At 47.0% G+C, this 26,248-nt stretch overlaps 4 protein-coding genes across 4 annotated transcripts; 3 read left to right on the top strand and 1 right to left on the bottom strand.

Moving 5' to 3' along the window:
* Positions 1-9,157: 9,157 nt before the first annotated feature.
* On the bottom strand, positions 9,158-10,548 carry PtA15_11A341 (uncharacterized protein; the record flags this gene model as incomplete). The annotated part of the gene is made up of 4 exons (XM_053161240.1): positions 9,158-9,514; positions 9,600-9,717; positions 9,790-9,870; positions 9,950-10,548. 4 exons carry the CDS (start codon positions 10,546-10,548, stop codon positions 9,158-9,160), a joined length of 1,155 nt encoding a protein of 384 aa, XP_053025206.1.
* Positions 10,549-11,759: 1,211 nt separating this feature from the next.
* PtA15_11A340 (uncharacterized protein) lies at positions 11,760-13,827 on the top strand (the record flags this gene model as incomplete). Its single annotated transcript, XM_053161239.1, has 2 exons — positions 11,760-12,042; positions 13,259-13,827. The coding sequence occupies 2 exons, from the start codon at positions 11,760-11,762 to the stop codon at positions 13,825-13,827; spliced, it is 852 nt and encodes a 283-aa protein (XP_053025205.1).
* A 1,068-nt stretch (positions 13,828-14,895) lies between these two features.
* On the top strand, positions 14,896-15,365 carry PtA15_11A339 (uncharacterized protein; the record flags this gene model as incomplete). The annotated part of the gene is made up of 2 exons (XM_053161237.1): positions 14,896-15,164; positions 15,233-15,365. 2 exons carry the CDS (start codon positions 14,896-14,898, stop codon positions 15,363-15,365), a joined length of 402 nt encoding a protein of 133 aa, XP_053025204.1.
* Positions 15,366-22,755: 7,390 nt separating this feature from the next.
* On the top strand, positions 22,756-25,555 carry PtA15_11A338 (uncharacterized protein; the record flags this gene model as incomplete). Its single annotated transcript, XM_053161236.1, has 5 exons — positions 22,756-22,768; positions 23,035-23,522; positions 23,646-23,860; positions 23,957-24,039; positions 24,186-25,555. 5 exons carry the CDS (start codon positions 22,756-22,758, stop codon positions 25,553-25,555), a joined length of 2,169 nt encoding a protein of 722 aa, XP_053025203.1.
* Positions 25,556-26,248: the final 693 nt, after the last annotated feature.

Below are 26,248 nucleotides of genomic sequence, written 5' to 3'. Positions count from 1 at the left end.
CAAACTAAACTATGAGAAGGATGCGGGAAAAATTACTCTGGCAGTAGACTCAAGCTACATTGCAGCCGGGGCAGTGCTTATGCAAAAAGACAAAGACAGCAAAGATCGACCTGTGTTATACGAATCAGTGGGATTTTCGAGGACAGAATCAGGATATGCTCAATCAAAACTGGAATTATGTGGAGTAACCAAAATCCTAAAGAAACTTCAAACAACATTATGGGGGCAACATTTTGAGTTACAAGTGGACGCAAAAGCATTAATAGAAATGATCAACACACCAAGCTTGCCCTGCGCACCAATGACAAGATGGGTAGCATTCATTCAACTCTTTTCTTTTGATTTAGTCCACAAGCCGGGAAAAACTTTCACATTGCCTGACAGTCTGTCAAGACGCCCATTGGATGATGAAGAGGAAGGGAAAGATTTTGACGAGGATGAAGAATGGGTTAAACCACACCCAGGACTGGGTGTTAAGCCTCTAAATGTGTCATTTATAAAAGTTGCAGATGTAGACAACAGTCAGTGCGGTATCTGGAAGAAGATAGCTTTATATCTGCAGGACTTGCGACGACCCCCAAACTGTTCAGACCAGGAGTTTCAGAAAATTAAGCGGCTGTCACATAACTACTTTCTTGAAGAGAATCAATTAAAGAAAAGAGCATTACCGCATGCACAAGTTGTGATATCAAATCCTAAAAATCAACAACGGGTGATGAGAGCATTACACGAGGAACTTGGTCATAGAGGGATTGCGGAAACATATAAACGGATAAAATTACGATTTTGGTGGGAAGGAATGAAGAAGATGATACGAAATTGGGTTCAATCGTGTGAGCCATGTCAAAAGAGAAGCAAAAATCTTCCTAAGGAAATTGGTCAAGCAACATCCACATCAACCTTGTTTGAGCGGGTCAGCATGGATGCAGTACATGTTAAAGCAGGAAAATGGAAATATATCATAATCGCTAGGGATGACTTTTTGGGATGGGCAGAGACTACAGGATTGACTAATCTAAAATCAAAAACTATAGCCAATTGGTTTGTCTCAGAATGGATTTGTCAGTATGGAGTTCCAAAAGAGGTGACTGTAGATGGAGGCGCTGAATTTAAAAAGGAACTTCAAAGCGCAATGAAGAAAGTAGGAACAAAACTAAGAACAGTAACACCCTATTACCCGGAGGCTCAAGGAATGATTGAACGGGGGCACAAAGAGATTAAAGATGCACTTATTAAATTATGCAGGGAAAATGGAAGCAAGGGGAAAGAGTATTTGCCCCTGGTCACCTTGGCGGATCGAATATCAACAAAGAGGACGACCGGCTTCACACCATTTGAACTCCAGTTTGGACAGCCAGCGGTCTTGCCTATTGATATAGAACTAAGGAGTTACTTAACGGTAGAATGGGACAAAGTCAGAACAACTAGTGATTTGTTAGCAGCAAGAGCGGAAAAACTGGCACAAAGAGAAGAGAACATTAGTGAAGCAACGGAAAGGTTGTACCAAGCTAGGAAGCAATCTGTGAAGTACTGGGACCGGAGATTGGCTCATTGCATGAGAGCACCTTTAAAGCCAGGAGATTTGGTGTTAGTTTATAACAAATCATTGGAAAATCAATGGGGCCTACTTTTTAAGAACAGGTGGAATGGTCCATATAGGGTAATACACCAAATTAACAATGGTCCATACGAACTCAAAGAACTGGATGGAACCAGGCTAAGTCGCCGGTACGCTGCCAACCATATCAAGCGTTATTATGTCCGGGCAGCACCTATTACAGAAGAAGACAAGGAAGAGGATGAAGAAGGCACACATGAACATACCGACAAAATTAGCAGCACGAGTAAGGAGGATGAAGTAGATGAGGAGGGTACAAACAAAGATACAGGTAGTAGTTCTAGTACTAGCAATAGTGAGGAATATGGAGAAGATTTTGGCGAACAAAGCGAGTTCAGGACTGGATAGGAAATTTTAGAAAATGGATTAAGAAGAAGGAAATTGTGTTTTGTACAGACTATCCTAGCTCGATTTTCTGGACTAGGTGTAATATCAAATGGAAGGACGTGGAAACATAGGGAAGAATTTTAAACGGGTGTAATATTGGACGACATCACCCATTCTTTAGTAGAGAAAATAGAAGTATAGTTAGGCCTTAAAAGGAGTACGATGTGATGGAAGGAAAGAGTTATTTAGAAATACATAGGAATACGGGAAACCAGTTGGAGGGAAGTTAATCAAACGTGTTTAACTCATCAACTGGGGGACGTATGTTATACTTTCATCAGGGAATCATCAACCACATCCCTTTTCTTTGGGTCAACGACAGGAGTACAGAGTATACTTGAAGGGCGTTAGGATCCTTTGATTCGGGAGTGGCAGGGGGAATAGGTTTGTTGAAACTTGACGTAACATCTCGCTACTTCCGCGGCCACTGTCTGTGAACGGTCAGCAACAGTTGAAACTGCGGCACATGACCAGCAAGTACCGCCTGTCGAAAGCATGACTATCATCACCCAAAACCTAATTGCTCTCAAGATCTCCAGTCAACCGATATCACTCTTCTGGTCGGATCTCCGCTCTCAGTCATCCCTCACTTCTCCGATCCGCCGACAAACACTACTCCCCTTCCTTTTCCTTTCTCTTTTCCCTTTTCCTTTCCTTTCCCTCAAATCACCGACCTCAAACTCTCAATTCAATCACCGACCACAAAACTCGACTCAACTCTCAGCTCATCAACACTTCTTCTGGACGTCTCGTCCCTTTCTCAACTTGGTGAGAAGTGAACAGTCAAATCTTGGAACCAGTCCTCTTTCACAATCATCTAATCATTACTAATCTCTTCTCTTGTCTTTAGTCCCTGCTTCTCCGTTCTTGTCCACTCTCTCTCTCTGTCTAGTTGTCTGTCCGCTATTCTAAGCACTTTGCCGGATCTGGTCTTAGTTTCTTTAGCAATCAAATCTTAGGTTCTTTACGATTAACAGTCGAAAGCGCTAAAACCCATTCATGTCAACCAACAATCAACCCAAGGATTCTAAAGACCAGATTCACTCTACGACAACTACGACCGACAAATCGACTGTCATGGCTGACAAACTGAAAGATGCCGTGATCAAATCGTCGATCGAGGGAATTCCCCTCCTCTCTATGGACAACTACACGGACTGGAAGCGACGTGTTCTCAATCTTTTGGATCTAATCGATCTCAAGGACACTGTCGTCTCTCAAAAGGGCACCATCTCGGAGGCGAACAACAAGCTCGTCAAATCCATCTTCATAGCGAAGCTCAACTCTGCTGTTCAAGCCAATGTCATCAATGTGGTAAACGAAGACAGCGCCAGACTCATCTGGGCGTCAATCACCAACTTCTTCGCTTCAAATCAATCCTCAAACAAGGCCAGAGTTTTCAGGTCTTTTGTTTGAGCTCCTTATACTCCGACTGATATTCCCGGCTTCATAACCTCCATGAAGACGTATGAGACTCAACTCATTGAAGTGGGCTGGGAACTTCCGACGGACGCTATCGGTCATCTGGTTATCAAAAAATTCCCCGCCAATATGCACCACATAGCCGATGCGATGACTCACTCAGCTTCCGAGATCACTCTTGATACGGTCTTAGATCATCTCAGATTGCATGCTGACAATCAAGAGTTGCGAGCTAGCGGAAGTGGTACCAGGTCTGATCCCATCACCTTGTACACTGACAAATCCACCAAATGTCGCCGTAAAACTCAAAACTCGCCTGCGATGCACAATACTCTAGCTCCTCACGCGGAATCCAACTGCTGGATGCTATACCCTAAACTTCGACCACCTCAATATCAATGAGAAGTCAATCCAAAGACTGAGACTACTGTCAGTAGTTTCCACTCATCTCTCTCTAAATCACCACACCTATTCATTCTTGATTCGGGTTCATCAGCTCACATGGTTTCAAACTCTCATCTATTTCATACTCTAGAACACAAAGAACTAGGATCTGTTCAGACTAGCTCGGGTCGCGATGATCTACGTATCAAAGGCATCGGATCCATCAGACTGAAGAACGATCAAGGAGAGTTGTTTCTTAATCAAGTCCTCTTCATACCAGATCTCGTTGTAAACCTTCTCTCAGTTCGTTGTCTGGCGCTTGAAGACTATCTTGTTCATTTCTATAAAAATAGCTTTGAAATCTCAAAAAACAATGAAATTAAAATGACTGGCAATTACATTTCAAATCTACCGAGTCTTGAGTTCGAAAATGTTGTGCATTCCAGTAATCTGTCCAGTGCTGAGTATCTGCATAAGTCACTGGGTCATGTGAGCTATCACCGACTACGCAAGAAACTGGGAATTCCACTGAAAATCACTCAGGACTGCGAATCGTGTGCTGTTGCGAAGGTCACAAAGGCTTCATTCAACTCTGTTCATTCAGCTGCTTCGTGTCCTTTCGAAGAACTCCATCTAGATCTTGTTGGTCCCATTTTGCCGTCGTCAAAAACAGGACATCGTTTCATTCTCACGATAGTCGACAGTTGCACCAGATTTTGCGCTGCTATTCCAATTAAACTAAAAAGCGATGTACCTGAAACATTGTCTTATCTGATTGACGTCGAAGCCAAACGTTTTGGGTATTATCCAACCACTCTTCACTCAGACAGAGGCACCGAATTCCTCAACTCAAGCCTTGAAGACTACTGTCAGAAGCATCTGATCAAACAGCAATGCTCAGATCCGTACACCCCTCAACAGAATGGACTTGCTGAGCGGTTCAACAGAACAATTCTCGAATCAATGAGAACAATAATTGAAGACTCTGGCGTACATCAACACTACTGGGACGAAATTGCTAGAGTCAGTTCACTTACGCTGAATCAGATCCCTGCTCATCGCTCAAAAAAGTCGCCGTTTGAATTGTTCAAAAATCGTTCCATTCCGCTGAATTACTTCCATCCAATCGGCAATCGCGTGTCCTTTCTGATCCAACCCACTCGGTCCTTCTCCAAGCTCAAACCCAAAGGAGAATTGGGAATTCTGATTGGATATACCGATGAATTGCGTTCATATCGAATTCTGTCTGACTCCGGAAAAATTGTTGAAACTAAAAATGTTCGATTTCTGGACTACTCTCCACCAAACAAGAAAAAGGTAGACTGGGAATTTGAGATTGAAGACGAACCAACCTCAGAAACCGAGCAGTCCGGATCAGATCCAACAGAATCAAACAAATCTGAAGAGAACACTCTATCAACGGATGAAGACAGTGAGGATGAAGTGGCGTCAGGTCTAGTTCCCAATCTCGACAATGAAGCACCGATCGGCAGAGTTCTCAGAGAAAGAACGTCTCAAGTCAAACCAACCAAATATACTCACTTGACAACCGACCCGACTTCCTTCAAAAAGGCAATGGCATCAAAGGAGAAGAAAGGCTGGAAGAAGGCAGCGAACGAGGAACTCAACAACATTGAGCACCACGATGTGTGGGAGGATATGTTCAGCACTCCGGAATCTTTTCTACACACTCTGTGGATTTTCAAAACAAAGCCAGCTACTCTCTCGTCTGACGAAAGAAAAAAGGCTAGGCTGTGCATACAAGGATTCAAGCAAATCGAAGGTCAAGACTACGGCAACACTTTTGCTCCGACTGGCAAATTCACCACGATGCTGATGCTCCTCATGTACGCGGTCGACAAGAAACTACTCATGCGCCAATTTGATGTAAAAAGTGCTTTCCTGTACGCTCCCTTAAAAGAAGAACTGTACATAAAAACTCCGGAAGGCTCCTCTCGAAAAGCACCTTTTCTCCGCCTCAAAAAATCTCTGTACGGCCTCAAACAAGCACCGGCGAATTGGTTTGAAACTCTGACATCATGGTTCAATGACATCAACTTCCATCAATCTACCGCCGATCCGTGTCTCTATATTCATGAAGACAAGAACTCGTTCATTTTTTTTCATGTAGACGACTTGGTTGTTGTAGGCAATGTTGAGGTATTCGAAAGTCTGTTTCTCCATCGCTTTCCCAACTCATCCGCACATGAACCAGACACACTTCTGGGGATGGACGTGGAACGGACAGAAGACGCCATTACTCTGTCGCAAGAAAAACTCATCGACAAAGGACTAGACATGCTGGGACTCTCCGACTGTTGCTCAGTTACAACGCCGCTATCAGTTGCGGTTCAATTGAAACCAGCCACTCAAGAAGAATCTCTTGAATTCAAGAAGCTCAAGATCAACTATCGGACATTCACGGGAATATTGAACTACCTCTCTTGCCGAACCAGACCAGACCTGGCGCCTGCTGTTTCCATATTATCGAGCTTCAACAACAACCCTGGAATCTCTCACTGGAAACAGGGGCTTCATGTTTGGCGCTATGTGAAAGGCACAAGACACTTGCATCTAACTCTTCGACCAAATCTCAACAATAAATCTCAAGCAATTCAACACTATACCGATGCCACTTGGGCTGATGACCTAGAGACACGTCTCTCGCGCAGCGGCTCCATATGCTTCTGGAAATCTTGCCCTGTGGCGTGGAACAGCAAGAAACAAACAAATATCACTCTCTCATCGACTGAAGCTGAACTCAACGCACTTTCGGACGGGGTGCAAGAAAATCAATGGATAAAATTTCTTGCCGAAGAACTCTGGAATGAAGACCTCAAGCCATCAAATTTTCACGTTGACAATCAAGGACTCATTGAAAAAATCAATCATTTTGGCTCTAACTCCAAGACAAAACACCTAGACATCAAGATCAAATGGCTACGAGAACTGAAAAATAAAAATGAAATTACAGTTACTCTAATTCCGTCTGAAGATATGATAGCCGATCCACTGACCAAAGCCAGCAATACCAGCTCTCTCAACCGCCTCAAAGAAACCTGTTTTTTGGTTCACTACTCATCAAGTTGCGGGGGGTGTTGAAACTCGACGTAACATCTCGCTACTTCCGCGGCCACTGTCTGTGAACGGTCAGCAACAGTTGAAACTGCGGCACATGACCAGCAAGTACCGCCTGTCGAAAGCATGACTATCATCACCCAAAACCTAATTGCTCTCAAGATATCCAGTCAACCGATATCACTCTTCTGGTCGGATCTCCGCTCTCAGTCATCCCTCACTTCTCCGATCCGCCGACAAACACTACTCCCCTTCCTTTTCCTTTCTCTTTTCCCTTTTCCTTTCCTTTCCCTCAAATCACCGACCTCAAACTCTCAATTCAATCACCGACCACAAAACTCGACTCAACTCTCAGCTCATCAACACTTCTTCTGGACGTCTCGTCCCTTTCTCAACTTGGTGAGAAGTGAACAGTCAAATCTTGGAACCAGTCCTCTTTCACAATCATCTAATCATTACTAATCTCTTCTCTTGTCTTTAGTCCCTGCTTCTCCGTTCTTGTCCACTCTCTCTCTCTGTCTAGTTGTCTGTCCGCTATTCTAAGCACTTTGCCGGATCTGGTCTTAGTTTCTTTAGCAATCAAATCTTAGGTTCTTTAAGGTTTACATAGGACATACATATACTAGATTTTGAGATAGAGAAAGGATGTATAGATCGGAAGATACAATACCGATTTGGAGTTGACTCAATGCAACACAAGTAGCCAATTGGAAAAACACAAGGAACAGGAAAGAAGCGCGGAAACTTGTACAAAATTGTCAAGGACTTACAACAACATCAGTGGACTAGAAATTTCTTAGTGGGAAGGACTCAACAGTTTTTTGTTGCTTGCTTAGGAATGCTGTGGACAGCATTAATTTGGGGGGGGATGTGGTGATCCAGATCTGTTGCGTGCAACAAAACTGTCAAAACCTCAACTTACAGCCTACAATACTAGCATATGATAGAATATTATTAGAGAAATAGATTCTACATACAAACTTAACCCTAGTCACTCACTTCAACTACCCAGCTAGCTCTTTTAGTTTAGAAGTTAGTTACAATTATAGGTTTAGTACAGGCCATACCCAGGTGGAAAGTCATATAAATCATAAAAGGCATGCATATATAGAAGAGTATAGTTAGATTTACTAGTTAGGCAGGCCTCCACTATTAGCTACAGATCACCTCACGCAACCTGCGCGTTGGAAACTGCAGCGACTAGGCCTCCACTCAACAACTCAACAGATTTGCGCGGACCTTACATCGATGCATGCGGTCAGAAAGCCTCCACTTTGGCAGTGCAACCAACCTAGGTGGACTTTGCCTTAAAAAGTACAAATCACACATGGTCATGCGGAACATCAGTTTAAGTTATGCACCCCTTGCAGAAGGCAGTGCAATCCACAGGGTCACCACCAGCAGAAATGCCTCGAGTGCAGCCCTCACCAGCAAAAATAACTCAGAAAAGAATATATAAGGAGGCCCTCCTCCCACCATTTTTCCATCATCACCCAGGCACCCCAGCTCAGTGGTCACCAGTCATCATTTTTGCTATCATCACAGAAGACACAGTCATCATACATTAACATAGAAATCTCATACCACACTCCATCATCATTTCTCTCTGCTGAAATCATTAAAAACCCAACAAAACATATTCTCACTTGATTATATTCTTTGCCCATCTTGCCATATAGAGGTTGTATACGCATCTTGTACTTGTTAAAACTGATCTAGGTCTGATAGAGACTACTACATACAAGTTTTCTCCGTCATAAAAGTCACGCCACAACAATAAATAAATTTGTTGTCAGAATTCTGTAGTATAATAGAGGGGCAGGTCTTTCAAACCACCCGTAACAGTAGTATTACTTAGCTGGAATATCATATTGTTATTTCCCCCTCAAAGGACTGCCAACCCATCCCAAAGGAGTTCTCACACCGTAATGCTTGACATGCTTGTGTTTTGCCCTCACACCTGAATTTAATGGATTAATCATTTGTCAACACATTGTTACATGTGTGATTGTGAAGTATTTTCCAGTGGTTTTACCAAAGGGAAATAACTTTGCACCGATCTTCATATTGATCGCTTTCCTTGAATAACAAGCAAAAGACCAAGGGAGGATGATTTTGACTGCCAATGGCAGTATTGAAGGGTTCCAAAAACAAGGAAATGTATACACCGAACTGAGCACAAAAGCAATAAGCTAAAGTGTTCCTAATTTCACAGATAACGGCATGGCAGAAGATATAGGAGAAATGCGCAAGAAACTTTGTTTGCTTTTACAAGGATTGGGACAATTGATCAGCATGTCTAATCAAGTCGATGGCAATTTTTTTGAAATAAAATTGCCGCTGATCAATGGGTAAGCAGTTAAAGCGCGAGCCGAGTGAGTCGTTCTGATCGCGAGGTGGGTCTGCTAAGCGTTGATGAGGAGCTGCAGCCAAGATATCCTGGAACAGTCGCTCGTGGAGCTTGTTGTAAGGTGCCAGATCGACATTGCCCCATATGTCCTTCTTCTTAGACTCGTAAAAGTCTGAGAGGCGATTGGGTTTGAAAAACGTGTTGACTGAGATGCTCGGCTCTAGCGTCTGGACGGCGTGTATCCAGTTTGCGGGTGTAAATAAGCTATCTCCTGACTTTTCATACCGTCAAACAAAGCCCCATTTTCATCATCAACTATCCCTCAAATACAAGCGGCTGGCGCAGATGATTTGGACGTACGTTTAAGACACAAAGCAGTGGATGCAACGTGCAATAGAGTGGGAACCGATTCAAATCAGGCGGGTCAAAGCTAGGAATACGTGATGAACTACCTTCGATATACAGATTGGTAATCTCCCTGTTGGTTGATCGAGATACAGTTAGCTGCCACATGGAAATTCCAAGGAATTGGATGCGGGTCTGAATTTACCTTGGGTGCCAGAGCCTGACCAGTTTTTTCCCTTGAACTTGCACAAGGATATTGTCGTATGTATTGTAGTGAGCCCAGAGACTGGCCACCATTGTGAAAAAGACAATGCGATTCAATACACATGCGGATTCAATTTTATTTTTCACATAAAAAACCTTACCCCATATCAGCCCCAGAAATCCGGAGAACACTCAAAAAGAAGGCGTCACAATCAATAATATAATCATTCACGGCTTGAGGGATCTTAAAATCAAGAAAGATTTTGGGGAAGTAGGTATGAAAATTAGAGGGATGTTTGGGGGAGTTAGATAATGAGCGAAGGTAAACAATCCGGTGATCCTTGTTCTCGCCGCCAAAAGTTGCGGCGCCGGTTGTTCGATCGATCAGCTCCATAAAGCTCATTGTCTTGTATTTGAAGTTCTTATTGTGCCATCTTAAAGTGGTGGAAGAGAGAGGATTGGAGAGATGAACCGAGCATTTTTTCTTTCCACACTTCAGCTTGAGATAGTCAGGTGTCCAACTTTTGACACACTCTCCAATCTCCTTGCGAGTATCAAACAACACAGGCTTAGCAGCCAAAACAACATCGATCCAGGCTTGGCTCGTTGGTTTGTCAATCCGAGGCAGTTCTTGAACTTGGTCCCAAGTATCTTCAGGGGAGGGATCAAAGGTCCCATAAGACATTTGATTTAGTTGTTCATAGTGTTTGTAGATCGCGTCAGTGTGTTCAGTCAGGCCCAGATCAGAATCAGAGATCATCAATGAAAAGCATGTCGCACCCCCTCCTACCACGAGTTCAGAACACAGTGAGACCGTTTGCGCCGGCTTCTCTGGCCAAGGAGTTGAGATCAAAGGTGAGCGTGAGGTCGGTGAGTTCGAAGATCATCCAGCCGACGGAGCGGTTGAGGATTGAGAGGTTGTAGGCGGTCTGGAACACTGAATTTCCAGTAACGGGGGGGGGGGGGGGGGGGGGGGGGGGGGAACAGCATTGAGTTCAAACTTTGAACTTAATCCAAGCGTGGACTAAGACAGCCCCACCACCTCCCACCACATCGACAGCACTTGTTTTCACCACTTTTCAATCGGACGTGCGTCTCGTGCCCCCTCCTTGTCATCGCGGTTTCCGATCTGCCCAGCCAGCCAGCCCAACCGGCGGCTTGATTGCAGACTCCCCAGCTCCTTCCCTCCATCCGAGCCGAGCCCGAGATGCTCAACCCCCACCCGATCCGTGTGAGCTATCTCTTGATTTATGTAATCGGGCCAACGAATTGACTGATTGATGAGTCAATTGATTACAGAATCACCATTTCCTCTATCCAAGCTGAGCCCAAGCTGCTCAACCCCCACCCGATCAGTGTGAGCTATCCCTTGATTTATGAACTCGGGCCAACGAATTGACTGATTGATGAGTCGATTGATTACAGAATCACCGTTTCCTCCATCCAAGCCGAGCCCAAGCTGCTCAACCCCCACCCGATCAGTGTGAGCTATCCTTTCATTTATTTACTTGGGCCAACAAATCAACTGATTGATTGGTTAATTGATTGCATGTTTTGTAATGATTCTAGCTGCTTGTAGGATCTGTTTGTGCGCAACTCCACTGTTGATTATTGTCATTTCACAAAGTGAGTGCCCTTTGATCATATATCCTGCTCCTCTGGCACTATGTGAAAGCTGGGGTCATCCACAATCAGGCCCGCTCAACGCTAATACAAACGCAAGAGTAACCGGGTTGTTGTTGACCTTGGCTGATCATAGTTCAGCAGGGGTGGGGTCCTTATATTAATAAATTAAATACTAACATCAAATATATATCGTTTTCTCACTTGTGAACTAGCTTGTAGGATAATTGTGGTTCTGCTGAATAGATTCCACACCCGATAAACTAAGTGAGTAAAGCTTTTTCCATGACTCCTTTATCTCCCCTGCCCTAACTGCTTTTTTTCCCTGTCATTGACTGCTAAGACACGATGGACCACCTGAACGAGAATGAGGTTGAATCTCCTCTAACTAGCCTGGCTGACGAATTGAGGGTTGACTCTCCTCTAACTAGCCTGGCTGACGAATTGAGTGATGGAGAAATTGATCTAGATGGGGACAAAGAATTGAGTGACGGAGAATTTGATCTTGCGTGGGACAACAAGGAATCTAGTGATGGAGAAATCGATCTGGAAGGGGATGAGGAATTGAGTGATGGTGGATTTGATCTTGCCTCGGACAACAAATCTAGTGCTGGTGAATCATCTGAAAATGGTGAGGGACTTGTTCCAATGAGGCCTGAGGCTGAGCAGCTAGAACTCCCGAATCAAGAGGAGGCTCCCAAGACAGAAGAGGAAAAATTAATGTAAGTCAAAACTCTAACAATGTCTCTAGCTGCATGGAATTGATTGATGGTTTTTTCTAGTCAGCGCACAGCCACCTGGCAACGCCAGAGGAATCGTAATTGGATGAAGAAGCAAGGAGCGAGGCACACCGCAGCCACGGTGTGGAACTACTCAAAGGGGAGAATAGAGCTTGGAAGGGAAATGGATAGCAACAATAGTACTAATGTAAGCTATGCAAAGGTGCTGATGAGGCTGCCTTCCTGACTAATGCTGAGGGGATGAGAGTAACACTAAGAAAAAGAAGAAAAGGTGTGGCTGATTTCTGCTTGATCTTAGGAGCTAGTACTATGAGCTTAACTACTGACTACTGAGGGTAAGAGAGTTGGAGGAGTGATGAGAGTGGGGAATGCAATGGCAAGGTTCAATAGCAATGGGTTCAGGAGCAACTGCACTGATATCAATGGGTGATGAGTAATTTCTAACTTATAATTTCTGTATATAGAATTCTGCATGAGGTACAAGTGAGGGGGGGAAAGACAGTTCTTATATGAAGGAAGGATGAGCACAGACAATGAAGAGTTCTGGCTATGGGAAGGAAGGTTGTACAAATAGGGAAGAGTGATGTGAACATAGTAACAACTTGTAATGATGAGCACTACTGGAAAGGGTAAGCACAGATCCAATGATGTAATGTATACAATAGGCATAGTACATAATGAGAAATGTATGTAAAGGGTTTAGTATGTGAGAGTAATTATGTAAAAGGAATTTACTGTAATGATTCAAGTAAGTTACTAATGAATTGAGTATTGTAACTAATGAAGACTGTAGGTTGTCTGTAAGTCTTATATCCTCTATAACTACTGAACCATTGAAGATAAGGGGGTACTATGTATGAGTGACTATATGTGAAATTTGATGTAGAACCTGAATATGTAATAATAATGAGGTATTCGTGAAGGGTGAAGGGGAGATGGGCTATGTAATGATGAATATATGTAAAAAGAAGCAATAAAATACTACTTATGGTTTGGAATGGAGCACCACAATGGTGAACTGGGTCACGGACTTACCTCCCGCAACTGGAGGTTGTACAACTGATGTCAAGATTGATCCACTTTGAGCACTTTGAGATCTCTTCCCAGCAATCACGGCTGATTTGAATAAGCGAAAGGATCAGCGGAAATTGGAGAAGGCCGAGTTCAAGAATGGGGGACCCCCACCTTCTACAGAGCCAATACTCGCGCGCAACCCAACAAGTGCAGAAATGGATGCTGCCATCTCGGTTGTTACTGATCCCAAAAAGTTCCGCCTCTATGATAACGGGCATGTTTGCGTATTCAACAAGAAGCTCACGAAAGATAAACAGCAAACCGTTGTGGCTGATATAGTCTTCACTGATCTTAAGGATATTTCTGCGGATAAGCGTCGTGATTTGGACTGGTTTCTAGCCTTTCTGGAGGAGTCCAAAATGTTTGTCTATGCTGTTGGATCTGAATCTCGATCTTGCGGGGGCTTCATGTGGGCCATAGGATGGCGCAAATCTTCAACTAGGCTAGAAATCGTTGGACACTATGTCAACTCTAAGGCTATTAAGGAAAACCTCGAAGAATGGAAACAACACATGCAAGATGCCAACCGTGCCAACAAGATTTTATGGGACTTGTTTCAGCCAATTGGAAAGTTGCTCTCTTCCGAAACCGTCGATTCATGATTGAACACAGCATACCAGGATTTTCAGAGCCCAAAATCCCTGATCTTGACACACCACTCAGTTGCAAGTGCTTTTCCAGCAATCTTACCTTCACCTTCCGCACAAGGACCGCAGGGACGATGAACGTCTCCTGTTTGCTTTCTTATTGGTTATTCCAACGCTGAAGTCCACCGGTCTAAGCGCCTTAGGCTCTGATGTGCAGAATGGTCAGTTTGTATTTCCGCAAGCTGGGTTTGGCGTCCACTTCAAGCCCGACATGATGGTTCAAATGATCTTTTCGCAACGACTACACACTCACGGGACATTGAGGCCAACCAAAAATGGTGAATTCACAAAGACTGGTATATCTCTTCAGATTGCCAAAAAAATGATTAACATCTGTGATAAAATTGAGAACAATGAGATTCATGAAGATGTTGAAAAAAAGCATATTGCAGATTTTGACTTTATTGTTGATAGAGACCTTGATTTACATTACGAATGATCTCATGTGAAGTGGTTTGTCCATGTTACTTTCTGACTCCATTTCTGGCTTTTTTGGGCTTTTAAAAAGTTGTTTTTTCCTATTACTTTGTCATTAAACCTCATCTACAAAACTTAGTACCCTGATCAAGAGTGAAAGTGTGAAATTCAAAATATGATAGCAAGAAAAAATGAAACAGAAAATCAAGCAATGTTGCCTTGCACAAAGCTGTGGGTCTTGCTGTGCAATGCTGCGAGGCCCTGGAGCCCACACAGAAATGGAGTGTGAGGGAATGAGGTGGAATATTTCCGAAGAACCGCATACAGAATAAACGCGGTGACACCGGTGTGTTTTTTGGACAGCAAGACAGAACTGCAATGAGTGACAATCTCAGAATCACCAACACGGCTGACAAGGAACACGCACTGGCCTTCAAAAACATCAAGATGGCGGTCAGAGACTCTGATATCTGGAAGGCGGCGTGGTACATGGGAAAATTCTTGAAACGGTCTTACACATTAACTCACGACAAACTCAGGTGGCTCAAGGAGGAACATATTGATTGAGTGAAGAAATTGGAGGCAGCAGTCACTGAGCTTCAAAAAATGGCTCTCGGCCACGCTGAGGAAGACTTTCGAAATTGGATCAAAAAGGGTGCACCGTTTTCAATGGTGGAACAAGCAAGCTACGACAAACACTTCAACAATTCAAGCATCACTCACCTTGAGAAAACAATCACCACTTACTGTTGGGCCGCTGCGTACATGAAGGCTATTATTGAGATGAAGAGCACTTTGGCGGGGTTATCTATGGTTGGAAAGACAAATGGAGGCATTGAGCTTGAAGCTTGTCCAGGCGTTGAGGCCTATCAAAAGTAAGCTCTTGACACTTTGAATATTTCACATTTTGGTGTTACTGATTTGAATCTGAATTCAAATGCAGCATGGAAATAGAAGATATAGACTGGGAATTTATCGAAAAAAAAGATGTGATTCAAGAGCCACTTACCCAATGGACAGTCATTCGCTGTGGGGGAGCGGAGCACGGCATGATCCAAGATGCTGGTCATAATTAAATTTTATTTACACAATATTACCTACTGTGAACAAGACAAATCTCACAAAAATTGATCCTCAATCTACAGAATTGTTTTGCTGAATTATGTTGAGGCCTGGTAGCAAATTGAAAGCTCACGGCTCAAGGCCCGGTTTGCAGCAGGTTGGACCAACAGGAGCGTGCTTCTGACTTCTTCTGGCTCTCCTGGTTTGCAATTGGTATATTTTCATGGGCACTACGTGAGTGTTGCTAAAAGGGGTGACAATTTGGGGATACCCATCAAATTGTTACAACAAAAAAAATAGGAAGGAAAGCTACGAAATTGTGACAAGAACAAAAAAATATGAAAATAGTAGCTACTCAGGGATCTCTAGCCCCCCCCCAAATGATTGACTGGGCTTGAGATAATTCCCTGTGAGGGCAAGCCAAATGTACCGGGTGGAAGCATCCGATAGGCAGCCACGTACTGGACATCTTCAACCGGGATGATGAGGTGGTCAGATGCAACTGTCCCAACAACTGCCTTCATACAATAGAGCCAAAATCAAAATTTGGCAGAGGAGTTGGTTGCTTTCTTGCAAAACTTGTTTTTGATGGGTTGAACGTTAAGCACCATGCATGCCCCTTGGTCTGGGTGGTCATACCCCACAATATCTCTAACAAACCCGTATTCAACAATTTCTGTTTTTTTCCATCCAATCACGTTGTTTGGTGCTTGTGTCTCCACATGCAGCTTTCCCGAGATGTGCCACGTGGCCATGATTGACATCCGGGATGATAACACTTGGGCGTCAGGTGGGTGGGGTAACTCGTCAAATCGGCGGACCATTGGGTCAACCAAGCAGGCATGGGAATGCACCCAAGTGTATAGTGCATTGTCCACAGCTACACACCTCCCTTGCCCTCGCTCTCTTTCTGGATTGAGCTGTGGCGCAAGAAAATTCTGAAAATCCTTGTTTGCCTTGAGTTTTTGGATCTGAGAGATGCGGCGGATTAATGTACCTTCCAATTCACCTACAACAGGCAAAATGTGCTCATCAGTACAACCAATCAAGCACGGCTAGAGGAATCACTCACCCAGTCGCCCATTGGTATTCAAAGTCCTCAGCTTCCCAATCATCCTTTCCCCTGCAAATTCAGCAACACCACCTAATGGCCCCCACAAGGCCATTTGTTCAGGGACATGCAATGCGTAGTGGTGGCTTGGTTGGACAACTAGGTCTTCATAAATCTGCTCCAAAGTTGATGTGTACCTATTGTACATTTGATTAAATTGGACCATGTGGGAGGGTCGGATTGTCCTTGAACAGACTAAGTGGGTGCATTGAACTAGATTTGAGATGTTCTGCATGATGAGGGAGCAATTGGGGTGCTGCTTTATCTTTGTAACATTGCTGAAAAACATCTTGGGTATGATAAGTGGAATGACATATACGAAGAGCGTATACCACTGAGATACCTTCAGTTTTCCACACTTGGCCTTCCCCAAATCGCTTGGAATGATGCCAACCTTGGTAGGGAGGACCACCTTGGCTAGTGCACCACAAAAGTAGTCCATTTCTTCATTGGTCAACAACCCTCTTACCCCCTGACCAAGCTTGACATCATTGTTGCTACTATCCCCGTCATCACTCTCTGCTTCATCTGGTTCACGTCCGTGTAAGCCATCCAATTGTGGTCTTTTTCTGCTAGTTGACTCTTGAGCACCTTGACGTTTTGCCTCCTTGAACAATAGAGTTTGAAAGCCCCAGCGTTCGCGAAAGTGATGCATCAGGACACCTTCCATCCAATTATGCAAGATTCCCAATGCAACATGTCTGACCAGATCACGGCAAGTCAATCGGTTGAGCTCCAAGTATTGTACGCCAGTACCTTGTAGAATTTTCTCCTGGCCGCTCAGTGTTTTTGTTGCCAGCCACGCATTCGAAGACCTTCGCACTTCTGATCTGTACCTTGGGGGTCCTATCTTCATTTGGTTACGATTGTCACTCTTGACACCACACCATGAGCAAAAGTAATTGGCCGAGTCAGATGCATACCCACAAACCTTGTGTGTTGCACCCATATCACCAACAACGGGTAATAGCTTTACTTCTACCAAGCAGCCATCCGGATGAGCTGCTGTTTTGATTTTAATTGGTGCTGCAAGTTGGACCAGCTCATCAATCAACGGCTTGATTAGGTGTGAGATCGTAGTCATACTTGGGTACTGTGGTCCTGGGGTAATGCCCAATAGGAATGTGTATTGAGTCTTGTTTCGCATCGTTGGTGGAAAGTTCATGCAATTCATAAGAATTACCCCAATTGATTGTTGTCGTCCAGCAAGTTTGTTTCCAGTAGGGTTAAACCAATTCCCGAAGAGGTTAAAAACTAGTCTGAGTGAATTAGATGTTTCCGTATTTTCAGTCCAGCGTAATCCTTTCCAAGCTGAGCCTTGTTGGATGTCAATGAGAGCTTTGCCTGAAGTGTTTTCAATGTGTGTTTGCCAAGCGTCAATTTCACTTTCAATTGAAGGAAGATTGAGAAACCATCGGAGCCAGTCCAAAAGACTTTGGCTGACAAAGACTGTCGCAGGTATTCTGACCGAGGAAAACTGACGATTGCGCAAGCGGAACTGATACAGTTGGAATTTTCCAAGGTGGGAATTGCCGACAAATAATTGCTTTTCTTTGAACAGAGGTGATCCACATACTCAAGCCCTAGGAGTTTCGCGATAGGTGCAGTGGTTGGGCAAATCTGGTGGTTCGTATAGCTTGAAACATGTTGGGCAACAGGTCGTCTCTTGAAATTGTGCAAGGATCTTTAGGGATAGTTGAGAGTCCATGCGGGTTTGTTTCTGCGTTGCCAATAATCTTCATGATCAGGTTCTGTGCGATCTGACATTGTTTCAATCCAACATTTCCATAGAGATGTAGCCAGCATATAAAAAAAACCATCATTTCTACAAAAAAGAAGACGAAATGTGTTAGAATAACTTCAATTAAGAAGTGTGAATGATTTATAAACAAAAACCTGCCATCTATTGGAGCCTTTTGAAGCGTGGTAGGGGAATCATCAGTCAGTTGTGCTGAATTCTCACTCGCCAAATCTGAATTAGATTCAGATGTATGTGATGGTTCAGTAGATTAATGCGAGATATGAAATTGGGTACCAATTGACGTATGTCGAATGCGATTGTCACTTTGATGCTTCATTTTATTTTGAGCAGACATGAAACGGCCGTTGATGTTTGTTCCGGTGGGATCAGTGACCGTGAACTTGATACATATTGAACATGTGCAGATTATCATGATGATGGTGACGCCCCAAGCGGACCTGTGGGTAAGATGAAAGGGAGAGGGGGTGTGTACATTAGCCGGGTTGACTTGAATTTTATAACAATTTATGTATGACATTGGGTTAAATAAACTTACGTGGCTTGAAGTGTTGATTGGTGGCAGGCTGTCGCTTGTTGTGGGAAGTTGTCGCTTGATGTGCGCTTGATGTGTCACTTGTTGTGGGAAGTTGTTGCTTGTGGGAATTGGGGCTTGTGGGCTGGCCCCTGACCAGACAAATTTTGACAGGCGTGGCGACTGACCTGTCACGCAGGTGTCCTCAAATGCATTTTGAGCCCGCGCGCAAATCCCTATGATGACAATTATGCAAAATCATCAGCTGTTTGCATGCGGTGTGAGCTAAACACACAGTTGGTCTTACTGGTGATTTTTGAATAGTAGATCATATAGCCAATTGGCCACTCAAATGGGGCTTGAAGCATATATTCCAACAGCACCAGTCCCTCCTGCAAGTGGGAGGGTGCTTGCGTGCTGTGAGCACAGGGAGGGACTTGTGTCAGTTTGGGGCAAGATCAGGAGCATCCGCCTGTGACCTGCAAAACTAAACAAAGGCCCTTGCTGCTGCTGTGGGTGCATGTCCAGCAGAGAAGACCCTCAAACACCCTTGGCTGGAGGGACGTGTGCCCAGTCAACCCTTTTCACAGGGGCTAGTTAATGTAAAGTGAGGTGGCTTGCATATTGAAAGATCTGCTTTCTTTTGGATAAAATTGCACAGGTTGATCAAGACTACATAGCTTGTGGCTGTCCAACCTGTAGAATTTTGGAAATCCCACAGCATTCTTTCTATTAAATACACCCAATTTTTGGACCTTGGACAGGGAAGAAGGTCTGGGCGCACCCAATCTTTTTCCGCGGTTCTCTCCACGCTTCAAGGTGGAGGGTCGGGTTCTCAAAGCTGGCTGACAAACAATCCTGGCATCATTTACTCTGCGACTAGATTTGTTTGTTTGTTCTACAAGCATCTCTTTGCCTCCTGCAAATCGGTCCATATCAGCTTTTCAACAGCGAACTTGCACCACTGAGGCTTGAGTGTTTTATGTTTGGAAATCTGAGAAAGCTATTTCTCCAGCCTTTCATGAGCCGGTTTTGGGCTGGATGAACAGCTCCCCTGGTGGATTCTTTTGACATGGAGGATGAGATGATGTTTTGGTTAGCAACATGTACTTTTGATAGAATATGCAGGTCAGGATGTAAACGGGTTGGAAAACAGTGCCCAAACCCAGACCCAATAATATGTTGGGTCGGGTCAAAATTCCAAATACGCTGCCCAAACCCAAACCCGACTAAGTGTAGTTGGGTTCAGATTGGGTCCAGGTTGGGTTTGGGTTGACCCGGGCTCTTTGAGCCGTTGAATGAGAATAGAGACAAGTTGGAAGGGACAGTGAGAAGAAATGATCAAAAACAAGAAAATATATATACATTGCAGACAATAGAAAGTTGAGAAAAAAACTAGGCTGAAGTGGAATTAATGGAAACCGGATCCGAATAGACTCCTTGATCATCCATCATTATCGCCTTGTCCGCGCAGATCCAGTTTTGCCCGCATACGAGTGCTTCAAGAGTGCAGGGTTTCATTTGGGTTCAATAACTACTGAGCATTCTGCCACCTGAGGAGAATGCCGACTCTGATGCAATGGAAGTCATTGGAGTCATAAGGATTGATCTTGCTAGTATAGCAAGAGTTGGGAATCGTTTGCTATGGGTGCTCCACCAGGAGAGGACAGAAAAGCTCTTGGATTTGACCAGAACTGGTGGTTCCTGGAGATAAAGATCTAGCTCGGCGGTTGTAGAGACTGATTGGGCAACCTTCTTCTGTTTGAGGTATTGCTTGAATTGCTGATCGTCTTCATCGAGATTAGTCAATTTCTTTGTGTTGGTTGAGTTGTTTTCTTTGGGATTTGGGCTTGGGATATTGTTTGCGATGGATTTGTTTTTGTTGCTAATCACCTCTTTAAACCAGGTTGAAAGGATACTCTTGATTCGGTTGATGGTGATTGTAGGTTGCTTGTTTCCAAGCTCCTCAGAGACAATGAATTCAATGTGTTGGAACTTGCAACGTGGATCAAATACTTGGTTGATGGCTGTGAAGTCTTCCATTGGAATCCAATACTTGTCAAATTTATCCTGCATGGGCTGTGTCATTTCTAAGATGTGGGCCAAGCTGCTGCGTAGGGAGGCTTTGAGCTGCTTATCGATCTTCTTCATAGTCTTGTAGGCAAGGTGTGCAGTTGGGTATTGCGTCATTCCAAGCGTTAAAGTAGCTTTAATAAATAAGGGGTGAATACAATGCCAGTTAATTGATTGATGGTAATTGAACGCAGCAAAGAAGAAAAGACTTACCCGAGTAGAAAACAGCCAAAAAGCCCTTCGTTGTAGCAATCTCCTCCCACTCAGTTGAGGTAGGACAATTAGAGTAGTTTGTGTCTTGAATCACTAGCTGTTCAAACACTTCTTGGTACAGGAGGGCTGACGTAAGCATTAGATAAGTAGAGTTCCAGCGGGTGGGAACATTGACTGATGGGAATGCTTGCTGGTCCATTCTAATAACATCAATTGATTCCTTGAACAACTGTTTGCGCAAAGGGGTGCTCTTAGTATAACAAATGCTCTCCCAAATCTTGTTGATAGCTTTTGAGAATATTTTAAGGCCATCCTTCACAACCAAGTTGATGACGTGTGCAAGGCATCAGATGTGGAAATACTTTCCCTTCATCTCAAGGGGGACTCTTCTCCGAGCTGAAATGACTGACATCACTTGAGTGACTGCAGAGTTGTTGGCTGCGGCGTTGTCAACGGTGATAGATGCTACCTTATCAAATATCTTCCACTCAGTCATCGTAGCTACAAGTTGATTGGCAATAGCAACACCGGTGTGAGGAGTTGGAAGCTCTTTGAAGGAAATGACACGAGTCTTCAGGGTCCAGTCGGACAAAATGTAGTGAGCCGAAACCACCATAAATGGTGTCTGGTTAGACGAGGTCCAGAGATCTGTGGTTAAGGCTACCTGATTAACATCAGAAATCTTGAGCGCTAGCTTTTCCTTCATTGAATTGTATAGAGCCATGATATTGGTCTTGAGGGTTGTGCGAGTAAAAAATTTGAACTGGGGTTGTAGTGAGGCAACAAAGGCTTGGAAGAGTGGTTGTTTGACAAAGACAAAAGGCTGTTTGTGTGCGATGATCATTTTAGTTAATAGTTTGTGTGAGACGTCCTGAGAAAAGATCTGATTGGTTGCTGTTGGTCCTTTCAAGCCTGCTGCTGAGAGTTTCAGCACAGTCTGCTTGGTTGCACTGATGTGGGAGCTGCATCGATTGAGGTGGCGCCATAAGTGCTTTGTACCGTTGATGCTCTTACCGTCCGGTTGTTGTTGGCAGTGTTGGCATTGAGCCTTGGTACCCTTGCCTTTAAAAAGGAAAGGAATTAATATGTTGATTGTCAGTGGGTGCCGATGAACACATACAATTTGGAATCTGGATGGCTCAAAATAATTAGTGACTTGCTGTTTTCTTTCTTAGTGAAGTGCTCCCATATATTGCTGGTGGTCTTCTGCTTCTTTGATGGTTGGCTAGATTCTTGTGCGCTGGACTGTTCTTTTTGGTTGTTCTGTTGAGTGCTTGACGGGGTCTCATCCTTGGCGGTGACTTGGGTAATAACTGCAATGGGATCGGAATCTTCATTGGATGAAGAGGAAATCACGGCGGCGGGTCGTTTCTGTTTGAAGCGGGGCATCTCTGGGGGCCAAGGATTGTTAATGCTGGATATCGATACCACCATGGCCCGTTCCATGGGGATGGGCTTGCGAGGGAATATCAGATATGTCACCAGTCACGGCTGACAGGTGACTTGATCGGGTCATTGTCGGGTCTTCGGGCCGACCCGAAATGAACAAGACGTGCCCGAACCCGAACCCATTTGGAGGTCGGGTCGGGGCGGGTCGGGTCAAGATTCCGAAAGACTTGCCCGAGCCCGCCCGGTCTCGGGTCTCTCTCGGGTCGACCCGACCCACTTGCATCCTGGGATTGGTGCTTGAAAGGGTGTTTCGGTATAAGGCTATTATTTATTTGGGGGGGGAGTATGCTCCTAGTGGGTTGCTCTGCTGACTCCGCCCCGCCCGCCCGCTGGCTGGCAACGACGAACCAACCAAGCAGAGGATGACTGCCGAGCACCAGTCAGTGCTCGCCCAGATGGCCAGGCTGCAGGGTAAGCACCACAACAACCCAGCAGAGTGTCCAGTGTGCTGACCCCCTCATCCTCCGCCCGCAGGGACCATCGACGAATGCAAGAAGACCCTGCAGGACTCAGCCTCAGCCTCAGCAGCCAGCACCGCCACTGTCACTGCCACGCCGGCCCCAGCCAGCTACTACTCCCGGCTCAACTCGGCCCTGCCCGTGGTCACCAAGACCACCTGGAAGCTGGCCCCCGCCCCCGCCGGCCCAAGCCCCGCCCGGCCCCACGCCGGCCGATCCACCAAACTCATCCTCAACCGGCCACCAAGCCAGCCCACCCCACAAGCCCCAGTCCCGCCGCCCTCCGAGCCCCTCCCGCCCCCCGCCTCCGCCCTCTCCGTCGCCGCCCAGCCCTTCCAGCCCGCCATCCCGCCCCCCCAGCCAGACAACCCCGCCTCCCTCGCCCCCCCGCGCCACATCTTGGCCCCCTCCCCCGTCTCCCAAGCCGCCGCCACCCTCGGCAACCTGCGCCTCGCCCCGACGCTGCCGGCCCCTGCCGCCGCCGCCAGCAAGCCGAACGAGCTCGTCATCAACGGCGTCTCCTTCGTCCGCGACACCCAGGGCAAGAAGCTCGTCCGGAAGACCAGTCAGTCTCTCTCTCTCTCCATGCCCCTCGTGCGCCCCTCTGACCCCCCTCCTGTGGGATCTGCAGACCCTGCGCCGGCCCCACCGGACACCGCCGCCCCCCCGCCCCCGCCCCCCGCCTCCCAGACCGCCCCCAAGCCCACGCCCAGCAAGGCGCTCATCGGCGGCACGACCTACGTCCGCACCAAGTCCGGCAACCTCGTCGAGCTCAGCGCGCTCAAGAAGTTCCAGGCCCAGAGACTCCACCAGCTCAAGCGCGCCAAACTCCTCGCCTCCGTCAACGCCATCAAGGCCAGGTACACCCCCGCCGCTCGCTCGTACTCTTCTGTCCACTCGTGGGACCCGTCTAAGAAGACCACCCTCCACTCGTAAGCTCCCTTCACACTCACTCCCCCCACGCCCGCACACTGCCCACATATATCCCACTACTTTTGGTCTCACCCCTCCCGTATGTCTCCCAACAGACGTCATTCTAAACTTGCAACCAAAGTCTCGCGACCACCATTAATTAAAAAGAACGAACAGTGCCGATTTTTTGCCAAGACCGGTTCAGCTTCTCTCTCCTCCTCTACATTTCCAGCCTTTCTCTCTTTCCACACAGCGCTCATCAAAGCCGCCTGATTGGTTTGGATTCTGATTTTTTTTTTTTTCTTCTTTCTTTGCTTCTGATCACATTGGGGACTGATGGTCTAGGTGCCTGTCGAAACGGTCTGACGTGTGTTTACCAGCATGATCCATCGCAGGTAGCGATCTGTCCGCGGTATCTGCGGAAGAAGTGTTCGTACTCCGCCAACTCGTGTCCGCTCTCGCACAAGCCGAACCCGCACAACATGGAGCACTGCTCCCACTTCCCCCGATGCAACAAGGCCGAGTGTCCCTATCCGCACGTCAAGCCGACGACCGCGCAGATCTGCCAAGAGTTTGCCGACCTCGGCTGGTGCTCGAAGGGCGCCCAGTGCGCCGAGCGGCACGTCCGCGAGTGTCCCGAGTTCAGCACCAAGGGCACCTGCTCCAACCCGGGCTGTCGCCTGCGCCACATGATCAACCGGAACCACAAGCCCGATGGCGACGACGACGAGGACGACGAGGAGGGGGAGGCGGGCCATCCGGACGACGACCGGCGCTCGGCCGCCGGGCCCGGGGGGTCGTCGGATGCAGAGGCGCCCGGGGGGTCCGGCTCGGCCGGCCTGTTCTTCACCGACCTCACCGGCTCCGACCGTCCCAAGGGCAAACGCAAAGCTCCCAAACCGCCCCTCGACGCCCACCCGCACCGCGCCTTCACGGGCATCAGCCACAACACCGAGGTCAACCCCGGCGCCAAACGCGCCAAGTACGACCAGATGGCCGACAACTCGGACTTCGTCATGTTCATCTCCAGCGACGAGGACGCGCCTGGCGTGCGCAAGCCTGCTGGATGCTCCGCCTCTTCCTCTGGGGAGGACGAGGAGGAGGATCCGAGCAGCGTCGATAGCGAGGAGCTCGAGAGCGTGTTCACCGACCATCCCCTCGAACAAAGAGAGGAAGACAGCATCCCAGCAGCAGCAGCAGAAGAACGAGACCAAGCACAAGACGCAACCGTCCCAGCAGCAGCAGAAGAAGAAGAAAGAGACCAAGCACAAGAAGCGTCCGGCCCAGCTGGACCCGAGGAAGAGGAAGAAGACGACCGGCCGCTCCCGACGCCCACCCACCCGCTCCCCCCGCGCCCCTCCTTCCTCCTCCCCCCCGCCTTCGAGCCCCTCCAGCCCGCGCTCATCCCGCTGCCCCCCAGACCCAAGCCCTTGCCTCCTCGCCACCGCGCGGCTCTCGGGCCCGGCGAGGAGATCGAGGAGGGCGAGATCTTCGACGACGACGAGCTCCCCCCGCCGCTCTCTTCTGCCTCAGCGATGAAGACGACGACGACGACGACGACGACGTCCATGCCGTCGTCGACTAGAGACCCCCGCCGCCGTCTGCCCCAGCCCCGCTCTCCGCTCGATCGCCCCCAGGACCCCGAGCTCTCTTCCGACGACGACGACGACGACGAAATCGTCGCCCGTCTCCTCCTCGGCGCCAGCTCCCCGTAACCCTTCCTTCTTCTTTATCCCCCTCTTCTTCTCTCTTCTTGTTCTCTTTCTGCACTCGGAGGCCGGATCCGCGTACGTTTCTCTCTCTCTCTCTTTCTTTATATCGATAGTGTTCTTTTCTGCGGGGGTTTGTGTCAGGGAGGAGGGCCAGTGTTTGTGTGTGTGAATGTCCGTCAGTCCCTTTTCCTGGGCTCGTGAGAGAGCGCGCCGCGCGTTGACTTGGCCTCGCGATGTGCAGGACCCCCGCTCCGCCGGCTCGAGCATCCCGCCTCCTCGTCCGTGACCGTGAGTCGTCGCCTTTGTTCTCGGCCCTCTCCTCCTCCGCCCCAAGAGCGCCCCTCTTCCGTCCTATATCGTTATCGCCTTACCCCTCTTTTCCGTCTGTTACCCGTGCCCTGATCTTCTGCACAGCCGTCCGCTCATCGCCCCTCCCCGGCCCCGCCGCTCTTCTTACCCGCCCCCTTGTTTTTTTTTGCTCGTAAGTCTCTTTTTTTTCTGCGGGTGTGTGTGGGGCTCCTCTTCGGGCGGTGGGCGTGCGCGCTCCTCCACTCTCCGCCCGTCCTTCCCTCGCCCGTCCTTCCCTCGCCTGCCCGATGTCTGACCTTGGCTCCCGGCCCTCTTCTTCTTCCTCGTCGTGTTTCTTGGGTGTCGTGGTGGAGAGAAGACGGACGGGTGTCTCTGTGTGTGTGTGTG

Source organism: Puccinia triticina, chromosome 11A (genome assembly GCF_026914185.1).
Source record: "Puccinia triticina chromosome 11A, complete sequence".
In the NCBI taxonomy this organism is placed as follows: Eukaryota; Fungi; Basidiomycota; class Pucciniomycetes; order Pucciniales; family Pucciniaceae; genus Puccinia; species Puccinia triticina.
The sequence above is the reverse complement of the archived record's forward strand: the minus strand, read 5'-3'. Positions and strand labels throughout refer to the sequence as shown.